Below are 14,609 nucleotides of genomic sequence, written 5' to 3'. Positions count from 1 at the left end.
TTATGTGCAAATCCGGTTTTTCACTTTTGCATGAAGCACATCGTCTTGGATTATCACTTCATTCTTCATCAAGTTCAAACAGGTGCGTTAAGGGTTGTTCATGTTTCGACAAAAGATCAGCTTGTTGATGCATTGACAAAGCCACTCTCTCGCCAACTCTTCACTGATCTCTCATCCAAGATTGGAGTTTCGCAAAGCCCCTCCATCTTGAGGGGGCGTATTAAAGAGTAATCAATGGGATATGATTTCATTAGGATCTCCACTTATGTAAACTGTATATTCTCAATAACTGCTGTATAATCTGAATATATGTCTCTTCCTTGTGAATCAATAGAATCATCTTTCGACATTACATTTACAATAAAATCCCGTTTATTCAATAAGTTGCCTTTTATCCAACAGTACAGAAACGGCCTTGTTTATATACAATGGTGCATAACAAAAACCGAACAAAATGTTTCCACCCACATACACTAGTTTTTGAAATATGAAGATCGATCACATAATGCTGCAGAAATGAGGGTTTTCCTCACTGAACATTGAACTAGCGTTCTCGTCGATAAGACCCGAATAAGGCCGTTCCTGATGGTATCCGTGGTCGTGTCCGTGGTAGCCATGCTTGTGGTAGTTGTAGGAACTCACTTTCTCACCGTTATCGGACATGTTGATTCTATTTCGAAACTTCTTCTTGAAGTACCTGTCGTGATATGCATTAGATTCGGGGTGGTAAGGGCACGACCACAAGCATACATCTCTCCCTGTAACATTCCTTGCAACTTTCAGAACTTTCTTCTCATCCGCCGAACCAGTCACTGTTACTCTCTGCTGCTTCATGTCTATATGAACATCGCGGACTCCTGTTCAATCCAAGACTTAATTATCAGGTTTCTTGGGTAACAAGAAAACTAGTACTTTAGGATCTTTAACCCATATTTACTAATTTAATCACCCGTAATCTTCTCAAGAGCTTTCCTAACTTTGTTCTCACAACCAGGACAATCCATTGGTACTTCCATTTCCACTACCTGCATAAACATACTCATGTTCAATAAACGAATATACGAGTTTTCATGAAAACTGAGTAGAGGAAGTTACTTACCGTCGTCATCTTTATGTTGTAGCGCGAAGAGACCTTATAAATTAGTCTTAACAGTTTGGTCGATGGATGACTAGATGATAAGCACAAACTCACATGCATATATATGCATTACACCAATAGAGAACTTAAGTGAGAAGATCTATAAAGGTCCATAAAATAATTATTTTGTATTGTTGCTTCTACAGATATATCTTGTGAAAATACATGGAAACTACCTTGAAGTCAATAGCTTATGTGACTACCGGTTTCACACTACTAGCAAGCTATAGATCTATTATCTACATAAATATTTATATGACAAAACTTGAAAAGGATAATCATGATTTGACATCCATTTATTTATCTGCCTACATCATAATATGAGGAATTTGTGTTTATTTTATCCCCAAACTGATTTATAAAACTACACAAATACTATGGAAAATAGGTATAAACGATACATATTGATATAGCTTGTTTAGTTTTATACCTGTAGTAATTAATAGGATAAAACTGATATTATACAATCGTATTACTAACAATTCTCTAAAACTAGACGAATCTATGGATTATTTTCTGGACTGGTTTAATATAACTTGTTGCCATGTCTGATTATGTTTATTCACTTTTATATTTTCTTCCAAACAAAATTTTACTAGTTAATTAGTATAAAATCTAGGCTGGATTATGACATAGCAACCAATGAGCTACGTACAAAGCTTTACATATGTAGTTTTATAATCTTGACTTTGACTAAACCATTATCTGGTAAGCAAAAAAAAAAAAAAATCTATCTGGTAAGCCTATCAATGAAGTAATATTACAAATATAATGGAAAAGTTACACGTAGAAGATCTTTATAAAATAGTTAAATACCTTGACTATTAGAGTAACCTACGCTAAAAGAAGCAATTTGTAGAAATTGATTGATGTTTGATGATATATTTATAGTAAATTTCTCAGTAAAACCTAGAGCAACATAATTCTACTTTTTTACAATGTAAAGAAATCAATAAATTGAAAACTAAAAGTTTAATTTTCGAAATAATTTAATCCTGTGGGTCACTGACCCAACTAATCTTTATTAATTCAAGCTTTAGGAAATCCTTCTCCAAACCGAGTTCTGTCTTTCTTCACCTAATTAATTTATCTGTTACTACATTAGATTTACTAGGGCGACTATAGTACACAAGAAAAGATCACAAAAGCTTTCACAAGATAAGAGTATGGCAGACAATAACAAGCCTGCACCACGTACCGCAGGCGGTTCGAGAATCCAACGTCGTTCAGCCGCCACCACGGTTACTGTACAAAAAAGATAAATATGGGCCGAGAGTGGTGAAGGTAATGAATATGTTCATGTTATTTTTTGTGATAATTTTTTTTTTTCATTTACGGACTAAAATATATTAATTTTATATATATGATTATGGTAGAAACATGTATAATAAGAAATACACTAAAATAGCACTAAAACAAGTTTTATGGACAATTATAGCACACATTCCATAAATTTTTTAAAATAGCACTATTTAATACATTAAAACATTTAAAATTAATTTTTAGAATTTTTTTTTTTAGGTTTGGGTTTTCAATTTCACATTTAGGTATAGTTTTGAGGGGTAGGATTTAATATTTTGAATTTATGATTTAATTTTGAATGATTAATTAGTGCTATTTTTGGAATTATAGAGATGATGTGCTAAGTTTGGAAAAAAACTTAATTTGGTGATATTTTTGAGAATCTCCGTATGTATATATATATATATATATTACTTCCATTTTATTTTCTATTTACTTAAAAAAACTTTTTACTTAAAGTTTAATACAAGTGGTGTAAAACTGCCTAACATCATAAACAAAAAAATTATTACATATAATTAAGTATTTGTAATTAATTTCATCGATAAGATTTTATATTTACGTAACATCTTACATATATTTTTTAATATGAAAATTAAAGTAACAAAAATATAAGCAAAACAATTATAAATATAATCAAAATATAAGTAAATTTTGTTATGTATGTGTTTTATAATAAAAAATAAAATAGACTCTGAGCTATCATATCATTTTTTTTACTATTATCACGTTAGCATTTTGTTAGTTCATTAATAAAATTTGTTCTTGTTAAGTTCTAATACATAATACAAGTTCTCAAGTTTCATATAGTTTTTTATCTTCCTTTCAAACACCTAATACATCATATAATTAATATAAATAAAATATTAAGAAATATAAAAATGGATTCATATTTAATACTATATAATTATTTTCTTTGTCTCTAAAGTAGATTGTTAATGAGTTTTTAATTAATAACTTAATAAAATTAATAAACTTTATCTATTAAAATTGAATAGAATGACACATGTCAAAAAGTTACGAAACAAGTAGCAGTTTTTCAAAGCTTGGATTTTGTGAAAAACTTACTTTATTATCTAAGATATGTAGCCCCTTATGAACTCCATCCATCATGAATATATATTTAGGTTGAGTGAATACATTTTATTTTTCAACTCTAATGGTAACACATACATTTTTTTTCTCCATAGAAGTATGATCTCCATATTCCAAGCCCAAACCTTATTGTAGCCATCTCAGATCATACATAAGGTCATTCTGCTCATGCTTCCAAACATGTCTTGATGTTTATGTGGTTTCATGTCTTCCCTTCTTGCATCAATATGCATCTTTGCCACACGCAAATCGTTCATACAAATGATATAAGGTTGATCAGGTTCGTGAACGTGATGAAGTCAAAGCTAACTTTAAGTTTCGAGAAAGCGTCCTCACATTTTTTGCACTACTAAAAAAAGGGCACATTCTTGCTGATAAATAGGTCTAGTAGCTAGTTTAACTAGTGAAACCAAATCTCTTATTACAGAACTCCTCATGCCATCGCCTATAATCTGGAAAACCTAGCTATAAAATTTTTGAATTTCCGATCCAAGATATTCAAGAGTCAAGGCCAATCCTAAATGGTTGCGAAATTATATGGATATGGGTATGTTTAAATATTAGATATTAGTTACACCCTGAGTAGACAACACATGACCAATGAATCAAGTCTCTTGCTTCCAGAATTTGAACTTGCTAAATTTTGCATAAAGTTGACGCTCATGCAACCGTTCCAACGCTTTACCGAGAAACACCCCTAGATGTGGTCTGATTTTAATAGAGAACTCCGACCAACGACTGCAGTTTTAACAAAGGGATAGTGGTATGGTTTGCCGTTTGAATTTAGTTATATAAAAAAAAAAATTTAGTAAACCGGGTTTTCAAATTGACTAGAGTCACCAGTTTTGCAGTTTTTGACCGGTTTAACTCGAATCTGAGTTTTAGGTCTAACCGGACTCGGGTTATTAACAATTTCTGGCTGGACCAGTATATCCGGTATGGTGCAGTTTTCAAAATATTGCTAATACTTGAATACAAATATTTAATTGGTCCGATTGGGCAAAGTATATCCGACTACTTGAATATCATTTTGCAAAATTTTATCAAAAACTACTAAGCTATATCCACATCCTTCCAGTCGTTTATTGGTTCTTCGCCGGTGGTCAGCATTTTCGGAACCCCACGTTTCAACGATAATATAATAATCCAATCTCAATGCGTGTGTATGTTTGCGGCGCGCATGAGACACGTCCCAACTAGTTGCAAATGGGAAATGTATGCCGCCAATTACAAGTTCAATGTTTATAAATTCGAGTCTCCACTAAATAAATAAAATAGACTCCTGCTATAGACATAGGTTCTCTATAGCGCCAGATTTACATATTTTTATCAGATCAAATCATATCTAATATTTAATTATTAAATTATCTTACGTTCTAAGTTAGCGGAAACTTGTTTTTTTTCAACTGGTATTGTATTAATAGATAATGCAATATGTCCTAGAGATCTAAAATATACACTTCCTCCCTTGATCGGTTAATAAAACACAAAAAAACTAAAAAGCCTTATATACATCTTCTTTGTGCAACCCATCCTACTAACTTTAAAACTCAAATTCAATCATAGATACGTAGGCTTTCTTCCATAAACAAGTCATTTAACTAAGATGGATGGCTTGTCGCCACAACCTGCGGTGGTTAGTGACATTCTGAGCTATAAGCAAAACTTCTCTGTTTAAATATAAATTTTCCAAAAAGAATTTCCCGTCTTCAATAGACTTAAGAAACAAACCAATCTCCATAAACTGATATCTAAATGATGGAGAAGCTGTAGGTTTGGTAATCACATTTACCAAAAACTCTTTCTCCAGTGCAGCGACCATTCTGTTAACCCGGTAATTAGACATGCTATCAATTGCCTACATCAATCTTTTAAGTTGAGCTTCTTGCTTATCCCTACAACTGATAAAGCTCTTTTACTATGTAACAACACCTAACCTGTATGATTTCTCAACATCCATGGACAATTCACAAGCCTGTTTTTGTTTGACCAAGAGATACCAATGTTACATTTTAGCCAGTTTATAAACGGATGCGTCTAATCTTTTTTATTCTGGTCCCGTCTAACATTTTCTCCACCCACATCTCTAACTTCTGTTCTCGCCTGCTCAAGTTAGCGGAAACCTATATATTCCAAATCTTTACGCATTTCAAGTTTATAATTTAGCTACACCATAATTTATACTAATCAGCCAGAATTATTAACAAAACAACTGAACTTAGAACTAAAATACTAAAGAGTCTAAGACTACATAAACTACTACATATTTGTTTAAGACTATAAATTTATAGAATCGATTCAATTTCGACTATTAAAGTAATTTTGTGCTACTTTAACTAATACAATATTAACCAAATTATTAACAAAACAACTGAACTTAGAACTAAAATACTAAAGAGTCTAAGACTACATAAACTACTACATATTTGTTTAAGACTATAAATTTATAGAATCGATTCAATTTCGACTATTAAAGTAATTTTGTGCTACTTTAACTAATACAATATTAATTTTCTCAGTGTTTAGATTTTGTTGTTGTTGCTGAATTACGTAGTTTGTTCATTCTAGATTAATTGTAAAGTTGGAAGCAATTAATATCTTTTAAAGTCCAATCAGAACTGGAGAACCGTCAACTTTGGATCATTGGATGGATGAAGCACACTTAAACAAACAAGATCATTGCCCCAAAGACATTTCATTAAGAGTGCAACTTACCAAAGGAATGAAGCACTTTCAGTGAGCAACTTGGGCTGAAACACTCTTAGAAATATTTTAGGCCGGTTGAGATTGGTTAAAAGTCAAAACAATTGTTAGGGTGGTAGAGATTTTTTTTATATATTTTTTTCTTGAAATTGAGTTTCCTTTTTTTTAAAGCTAACAATTTCACCAATCACACTTTAACTTTCTTCAAAGTCCTTAGAATCATTCATTTCACAATCCAGATTTAGAAAAGTTTGTCTTGTTTTGTTGTTCTGATAAGCCAAACAAAAAAATTGACTTTTCAAAATTTTGTAGTCACAGTCAGATTTTTCGTAACTACTATTTTTACAGTATATTTCATGCAAAAATCTGCAATTACATATTCGACCAATCAGCTCCTTCTATTCTTAAACGTGGCGTTTGCAAAAACAAGAAATTACTAAATAACCCCTTCAAGCCCCAATAGAGTATATTCATCTCTCTCTTTTTTTCTTTTATACAGTTTTATCTGAAAAAAACATAAATTTTCATCGATGGTTAACTTTATAATTTTCTGTCAGAGAAAATAACTAAATAAAAATAATAAAAAGACAAGTGCAGTATTATTGTCTATTTTTCCTGAAATACGTAAAGATGTTTGATTCTTGTAACTCAAGATCAGACGCATACAAAAGGATATGGGATAAAATATGATACTATATTTGGATGAACCCATGCTTCATTGCCCCTTCGTTCCGATAATCACAAATATTTTTTTTGGTCGCATTATTACACATTATAAATTTAATACTATAAACTAAGTTTTCCAAATGTAAATAATTTGAAAATATATGACATATTAGAATAAAGTATTATAGTATCCAACCGTATTTGTACTATAGCCAAAGTCCAACAATAAAAAAAAAAAGGAAAAAAAAAGAATACGAATAAGAAATAAACCGGGCAGAACAAAGAAACAAAAAGTGATGAAAATTAACTACCAAGGTAGAGAGATCAGCTTTTTCGTCCATAATCGTTTGCAATTATCGTTTTTTCTTTCTTTTCCTTTTTTTAGTTCACACAAGGTGATCGTTTTTAATATTAGTTTTTTTGTGAGAACATAAATCCATTAATTTGGGGAATATGCTTGATATAACTTTTTTAAAATAATAATACAACTGTGTTTGGATTTTTTTTTTTTTTTTGCTTTTCAAAAATTTGTTGGGAGATATATGAAGCAAAAATATTATTTAGTAAACAGTCGAAAATAATTTTTAGAAATTGTTCTAGCTAGGGCGAGAATTTTTTTCCTTTATAATCGATCAACATGGACACTTTAAACATAAAGAATATCCTACTTCTCCACAAATTTTGGAGATTAGTCTGACCCGAATTCTCTCCATTATTAAAAAAGAAAAAAAGTTAAATACAAATAGTAGTAACTAAATATTAGTATCATTTTTTGTAGTACAAGAAAAAAAAACGATTTATCCATTGAGAAAATGAATATTCTAGCTTTAAGAAGTTAATATATTGTTGAATAGGATAGGATGTTGATTACTCAAAAAAATCTCGTATTTCATTTGATCTTTGTTCATACTAATGGACGAAACAAAATACTTTAACAAGTGGAATGTAAAGGTTTTTCCCAATTCAGTTAGAAAGTGGAAATGATCATCAATTATATTATCTCTTCTTAAGTGGAGCTTTTAATTATTACATACACAGCACATCATTCTTTATTTTATAAGATATTTCTGTATGTAATTGTGAGGGATGAATTTTCTCTGTCTAAATTAACCTACAATTGTATAGTATTGTATCTTACGTTTCAATTTCATTACCATTCCATATAGTATTTATTTACGTGAAGATATATATTTTACATTAGAGAATAGTATAATACTGATATGTAACGTGAAGTTATATATTTTGCATCTCATCAGATCAAGTATTATCCTCAGGAGACAATTTGCATGCAGAAAGAATTCATAAAATTTAAAAGGTGTAGTAGTTGCCATCGATCTCCACTGGGATAGCATTGTTGGACAAAGAGAAGTTAGATCTCTAAATTACAAGACAAAAAGGACCTGAGCTCTGAATTAATTGGTCTTGTTTGTTTTAAGACAAATTAATTAAAACATAATTATAAAAACTATTTGTATGAACGAACCCATTGTAATTAAGCAGTTAGAAATGACAATTCTGGGTCCGAATTAAGTTAATATCTTAAAAACTCACCACGACCGAGAAACTTTCAAAATACATTTGATTGGACCATGATTGCATTTAAACGCAAATGCTAATACTACCCTAAACCCTAGGGGTTACCAGTAAATATAGCTAGATCTTATCGCTTTATTTTTAATGAAATCGTGATAATATAAACATTAGTTGCAATATATGTGCATACAAAGATGGGAAAGTTGTTCTTCCAAGTATCACGGCGCAAGTAATGTAAACTATAGCATCACCATAATAGGAGTCAACTTGCAATTTGCTCTCATTTTTCAGTTAGTCATAACTAACTCCGAAACTTTTCTTTATAAATACCCTTTCTCCCCATCCTCACTTCTTCATCACAACACAGCACAAACCCTTTACATAAAACAAATACAACTTCATACTTCTTAGTGTGCAAACGTGAGTCATTCATATATCAACAACAAAATTAATGGCATCGATATTATTCATGTTCGTGACTCTGACCATTCTTTTCATGATTCTAAAAGTCTCTCAAGCCACATCTCGTGTCACCTTCCACGAGCCAATCGTTGCTGACCACCACCAGAAATGGATGACTCAGTTCTCTCGAGTGTATAGCAACGAGCTCGAGAAACAGATGAGATTCGACGTGTTCAAGAAAAACTTGAAATTCATTGAGAAATTTAATAAGAAAGGTAATAGAACCTACAAGCTTGGTGTCAACGAGTTTGCGGATTGGACCAAAGAGGAGTTCATTGCTACCCACACCGGTCTCAAAGGCTTTAACGGGATTCCAACCTCGGAATTTCTCGATGAAATGATACCTTCTTGGAATTGGAATGTAAGTAATGTCGCCCGTGAAACCAAAGATTGGAGATACGAAGGAGCTGTAACACCTGTTAAATACCAAGGCCAATGTGGTACGTAAGCTTGCCAGAATTTTACGATTATATTTCACATTTTACTTCTACACGCAGACCAAATTACAATAAACTGCTGAATTAATAGTCAGTATATTTATATTCCATCATTCCACACAGTAAAAAAAAAACTTAAACCCCAAGGTAGGGTTACTGTTATGTTTAGGGTACTAAAGAGATTCGTTAATTATCGAGAAAATAACTAATCAAAATATAAATGATAAATTTTTGTGCAGGATGCTGTTGGGCGTTTTCATCCGTCGCAGCGGTGGAAGGCTTGACAAAGATTGTCGGAGGCAACCTAGTATCATTGTCTGAGCAACAACTTCTAGATTGCGACAAGGGTGACAACGGTTGCAACGGTGGAATAATGTCAGACGCTTTCAGCTATATAATTAAAAACCGAGGCATTGCCTCAGAGGCATCATACCCTTACCAAGCGACAGAAGGGACATGCCGGCTCAATGCAAAACCCTCCGCATGGATCAGAGGGTTCCAGACTGTTCCAAGCAACAACGAACGTGCATTGCTAGAGGCCGTATCGAGACAGCCTGTGTCAGTGTCTATTGACGCGGATGGTCCCGGTTTCATGCATTACTCAGGAGGAGTGTACGACGAGCCATACTGTGGGACCAGTGTGAACCATGCAATGACGTTCGTTGGATACGGAACGAGCCCGGAGGGGATCAAGTACTGGCTGGCTAAGAACTCTTGGGGTGAGACTTGGGGAGAGAATGGTTACATTAGGATCCGTAGAGATGTGGCGTGGCCTCAAGGCATGTGCGGTGTGGCTCAGTATGCTTTTTATCCAGTTGCGTAACTAAGCAGCTTATGATTTATAAATATTTCAAAGTGATATTATTATTTAAATTTAAAAAAAAAAATGGTGATCTTACTATATATATATAGTTTGGCTTACGAATTTGCTTAGATGTATGTCTGCATCGCAAAGCTTGACCAATACGTACACTGTATAAGTGTATATAATGTTCATAATATTACGTGTATATATAATATAGTTGTTGTAACTTGTAAGAAATGTAATGGGGTATTAATATTTCTTCTCATTTGAATTGTTACAGCATTTTTTATTTTAATTCACCATTTAAAAGAAGCCTAAAACTTTTTATTTCTGTAATTTGGGAACGGTGGCAGGCTGGCAGCGGTAAACACACTAGAGATGAGAAGGCGTTCAATTACGCGTTTGAGACACTATCACTATTTGAGTACGTTGCTTCTCGATTTATGTTCGTAGATCATAGATGCATGTTCGATATGATGAATATGATATAAATATCAAACTCTTCGAAAATAATTCAATACACACTCCCTAGATATTTGTGTTATTTTTGAGATATTCACCCTAAAAATGAGATTTTACTACCCAAAATGAATTAATTGTGCTGTCTGACCCAAATTACTGCAATATATACTTTACTAAATCTGTCATTTTCAAAGTTACCATAATCTTTTTCAAAATGGTAGATTTTGTAAAGTTATTCAAAACTACCATGTATATTTTATAGTAGATGGTACATAATATTTGCATTTAAGGAAAATATATTCAATATAATTTGTAATTGGCGTATAAATTTGAAATTTTATTTGAGCATATATGAATCTCATATAAAGTTCTCTAACATTTTGATTTTGGAACAAACAAAAAATGGTTTTATACATCAAAAACAACGTTTTATTGGTTCCCATACTAATTTTTCTTTTTTTTGTTGTCTCATCATCTGCTGCAAGATTTAGTGCAAAGGTTACATAAAGTGAAATCAGCAACATCTGCACACATAAAGGAACTAATGCATCATTTTGCTTTGAATTCTTAAAATCATCCACTCCAATTGCAACATTGGATCATTCTGGCCTCACCAATTTTTTGATCAACTATAATTCTCGAAAAACCTCAGACATGCTGAAGCAATTCCAGTCACTCATAGATAACACAAACGATCGCAGTTCTAAAGGTTCCTATGAGGAATGCTCAGAAACATTTGACCTTGCTATTGGTCGTTTTGATTCCGCTCTCAAATTTCTGGCAACCAAGGACTATAACAATGTTTTTTTACAGAACGACGTTAGTAGTACGGTTAAAATTGCGCAGGATTGTAGATGGGAGCTGTCAAGTGTCGTCAAGCCTAATCCACAGATTTTAGAAGGAGTTTCTATTGTTGAAAATGTATCTTCCATTGTTCTTGTGCTTTTGGAATGTTTTCTAAGAACAGACAAAAAGTTATGTTATTAATCAATACCCAAAGCTATAATAATAATAATATTGTTGTTTCGTACGGTGTTGTCGTTACCGATTCACGCCGATATTTGATTGCTTTTAGAATGTTATTTACTATGTTATAATTCTTTATTAGCATTTTACAGAATGTAAATGATGACCTTACACTAGTGTGCTTTGTGGAATACAAGGAACAAATATAGAAGTGATCAAAGTTGTGAGAGCTAATTATCATTCTGGTGGAGGAATAATGCTATATACATCACGTCTGAATCGAGGCCAACGATGCATCTCTTCAGTCCTCACCAACGTTGGTGGAAGCCTAAACCATGACATAACATAAAGTTATTCAATATTTTCATTTCAGGTATACTAACGTTGACAGTCTCAGCGAATAACATCGCAAGATCAATAGCGAAGAGTGTGATTGCTGATCGATGGCATAATCTTTTGAGCTTGACTCCAAAATCAAGTGTATACAGAGATGACATAACTTCGGTTAATTATATAGGTTTCTAATATATTTGATTTTTTTTTCCTTATCCTAATTGGTGTAAAATTAGGTGAAACATAATTATATGCTTTTCCAATGGGCTGATATAAATTCAGTAAATCTGATTAAACCTTTTAAGTTGGGTTCAATTTATTTATGGACTATTTCCTTAAACTCCATCACCAGACACCAGTCCTTTTTTTTTTTTTTGATCAAAGAGGTGTTACCATTCCATTAAACAGAAAGTAACATACAAGGCAAAGATTGTTTAAGGTACATCAAAGGATAATAAAGACCAAAGCATAGATCAATAAAAGTGCAAGGATAGATAGGAGCAATCGATGTGAAGAACTTGAGAGCTATGAATCAAAGGAGTATAGAGCCATTGTCTTGAATCTTCGAAGACTTGGCGTTGGTGAGAATGGCATAGCTGTGATGCCAAAGTTTCGAGCAGGGGAGCTAAGGCTCTGATAACCAGCAACTACAGCGTTAGTAGTTGGTCCAAGGTTGATAAAACAGGGCTTGTAGAGGTTGTGGTAACCTTTTCTCCTTGGAGAGAGGGTCATAATGCCACTAGTCTTCAAGCTTAGGTGCAGGGACTTCAAGAAGTATTTGATTTGCATTTTGAGGATCATTGCAATTTGGTAAAGTGTAGGTAGGGAGTTGGTGAAACATCGGTAACCCCCACTCCAAAGAGGTGGGATCATAATGCCAAGCTTCACCAAGCAAACTCCATAAGCAGGATCATCCAAGGTAACCGATTAAACTGGTTTTCAAAAGACTCCTATGCCATTCTAGCAACACAGGTGGTTTAAGGTTCCAAATTAGTCTTTGTACTAAGGAAACCAGTAAACTAAACAAGTATTGCAAAGGGTGGGGAAGAGTAGAATTCAGCTCGAACCCGGATACACACTGGTCTCGACACAAAGGGTTCTCAACCATACTAGAGAGATCAAGTATTCTGCTATCGAGGTTACCTCATCTTGACCAAGTAGAAAACATCGATACTAACAGGTCTGATTGTGATACAACGATATCGAAATGGGGTCGGATTAGGTACCAGTTCAGGGATGTGCCATAGTTTAACTTAAGTAAACTATCTACCAGGATAACGAGATATGAATGGATAGCAAACCTGGGAACAAGAGGTAACAAACGGGGAAACAGAGAGCGTTGAAGCTTTGAATTCGATGTCAAGATCTTCCATGGCTTCGGTATCCAAACAGAGCTCCCGTCCATCTGCATCCAAGTAAAATACTTGGAGAGTGGATAAAGATCCGAGGAGCGGAGAGTTGTTGCAGGTGGATGCGGGACGAGCCAGATCGAGTAATCGATCTCAAAATTACCGGAGCGGTCAAGGGTTTGTGGGGGCAGTTGAAGGATCAGGGAAACGGAGTAACCGACGAAAGTAGCCGGAGGTGGAGGAAGGCGGAGAAGGAATTGAAGCTTACACAACGACAGAGTTGAGATCTGAAATCTCAGGGGGACTCTCGTGAAGAGAACAAGAACCGTAACAAAGCTTAGAGAGCATAGGAGGAGGCAGAGCTTACTAAACCAGATCCCAACGACGCCGATTGGTCTCGGTGCCGCCGGAGGGAGCTTCCTCGGTGGTCGTGCCAGAGAGGATATTGCTAGGGCAAACTCGTGTGAGAATACGTCTAAGTTAATGACCTAATTGTCTCACCAGACACCAGACAAAGCTAATCTTTTGAAATTCAAAACTCAATTTCCTAAAATATATATTTAAAAAAATACAATGATGATTTTTTATTTAAATTGATTTAATATATTAATTGATTCAAAACTCATAATGAGGATTTCTATTTCCTTTGCCAGAGTTTTTACAAACTTCACTTTATTCCTGCAGTTACTTACTTCACCAAAAATATGCCCGCATCGCCACTTCCAAGCCCACCATACCACAATAGCAAACAATGTTGCCCATGAGAACTCTGTCCCCTCATCTGTCAGGCTCAAATTACCATATAACCATTCAAAGATCGTGCTTGTAAAGAAAACCTCTCTTCGTCGAACTGGTAAAAGTTTAATCCACAGCCCTGCAATGCCGGACAATCCCGCAGGACATGCATAATGGTCTCCTCGCCTCCATTACAAACCTGGTAGATACTCGTATCTTCCAAATGTCGTCGAGCTCTCTCCATATTCGTCATGATAACTTGATGACTCACCAGCCATAAAAAAGTACGGACCCTCTCAGGGGCTCTGACTCGCCAAAGTCTCTGAAAAAAGCGGGACATATTTGGACTATGATCCTCAGTTTCTGTGAGCAAAGAGTGGGCAGATTTAACCGTGAACTGTCCATTCGAAGTAACTCCCCAAGCGAGTCTGTCTCTCGTACCTGTGACATTATCAATAACTACCGTTGACAGTACCAACCGAATCTCCAGTGAAACATATGGCAAAATATTGTTCCAATCTTATCCTGCACCATTACGCCAGAAATCCTTGGCACTTATCCCTTCGAGACCACTCGGAGGAGCCATTACCACTCTCTCAACCAAAGGTTCATTGAATACCCAT

At 34.1% G+C, this 14,609-nt stretch overlaps 2 protein-coding genes and 1 pseudogene across 2 annotated transcripts; 2 read left to right on the top strand and 1 right to left on the bottom strand.

The window, feature by feature from the left end:
* Positions 1-354: 354 nt before the first annotated feature.
* Positions 355-1,165, bottom strand: LOC104741502 (heavy metal-associated isoprenylated plant protein 29-like). Its single transcript, XM_010462382.2, has 3 exons — positions 1,100-1,165; positions 950-1,025; positions 355-857 (listed from the first exon to the last, which is right to left on the bottom strand). The coding sequence occupies exons 1-3, from the start codon at positions 1,106-1,108 to the stop codon at positions 499-501; spliced, it is 444 nt and encodes a 147-aa protein (XP_010460684.1). The 5' UTR covers positions 1,109-1,165; the 3' UTR covers positions 355-498.
* A 7,627-nt stretch (positions 1,166-8,792) lies between these two features.
* On the top strand, positions 8,793-10,406 carry LOC104741501 (senescence-specific cysteine protease SAG39). Its single transcript, XM_010462381.2, has 2 exons — positions 8,793-9,339; positions 9,576-10,406. Exons 1-2 carry the CDS (start codon positions 8,889-8,891, stop codon positions 10,157-10,159), a joined length of 1,035 nt encoding a protein of 344 aa, XP_010460683.2. The 5' UTR covers positions 8,793-8,888; the 3' UTR covers positions 10,160-10,406.
* Positions 10,407-11,005: 599 nt separating this feature from the next.
* On the top strand, positions 11,006-11,590 carry LOC104743598 (pectinesterase inhibitor 1-like; annotated as a pseudogene).
* Positions 11,591-14,609: the final 3,019 nt, after the last annotated feature.

This window comes from Camelina sativa, chromosome 14 (genome assembly GCF_030686135.1).
Source record: "Camelina sativa cultivar CO46 ecotype springtype chromosome 14, ASM3068613v1".
Taxonomy (NCBI): domain Eukaryota; kingdom Viridiplantae; phylum Streptophyta; class Magnoliopsida; order Brassicales; family Brassicaceae; genus Camelina; species Camelina sativa.
This window is presented reverse-complemented; position numbering and strand designations above follow the sequence as displayed.

Bases quoted from the DNA above. Each gene is read 5' to 3' on its own strand.
- LOC104741501 (XM_010462381.2), top strand. From the start codon at position 8,889: ATGGCATCGATATTATTCATGTTCGTGACTCTGACCATTCTTTTCATG. The intron at 9,340-9,575 runs GTACGTAAGCTT...ATTTTTGTGCAG, and splicing joins TAAATACCAAGGCCAATGTG to GATGCTGTTGGGCGTTTTCA.
- LOC104741502 (XM_010462382.2), bottom strand. The intron at 858-949 runs GTGATTAAATTA...TGGATTGAACAG, and splicing joins AGCTCTTGAGAAGATTACGG to GAGTCCGCGATGTTCATATA.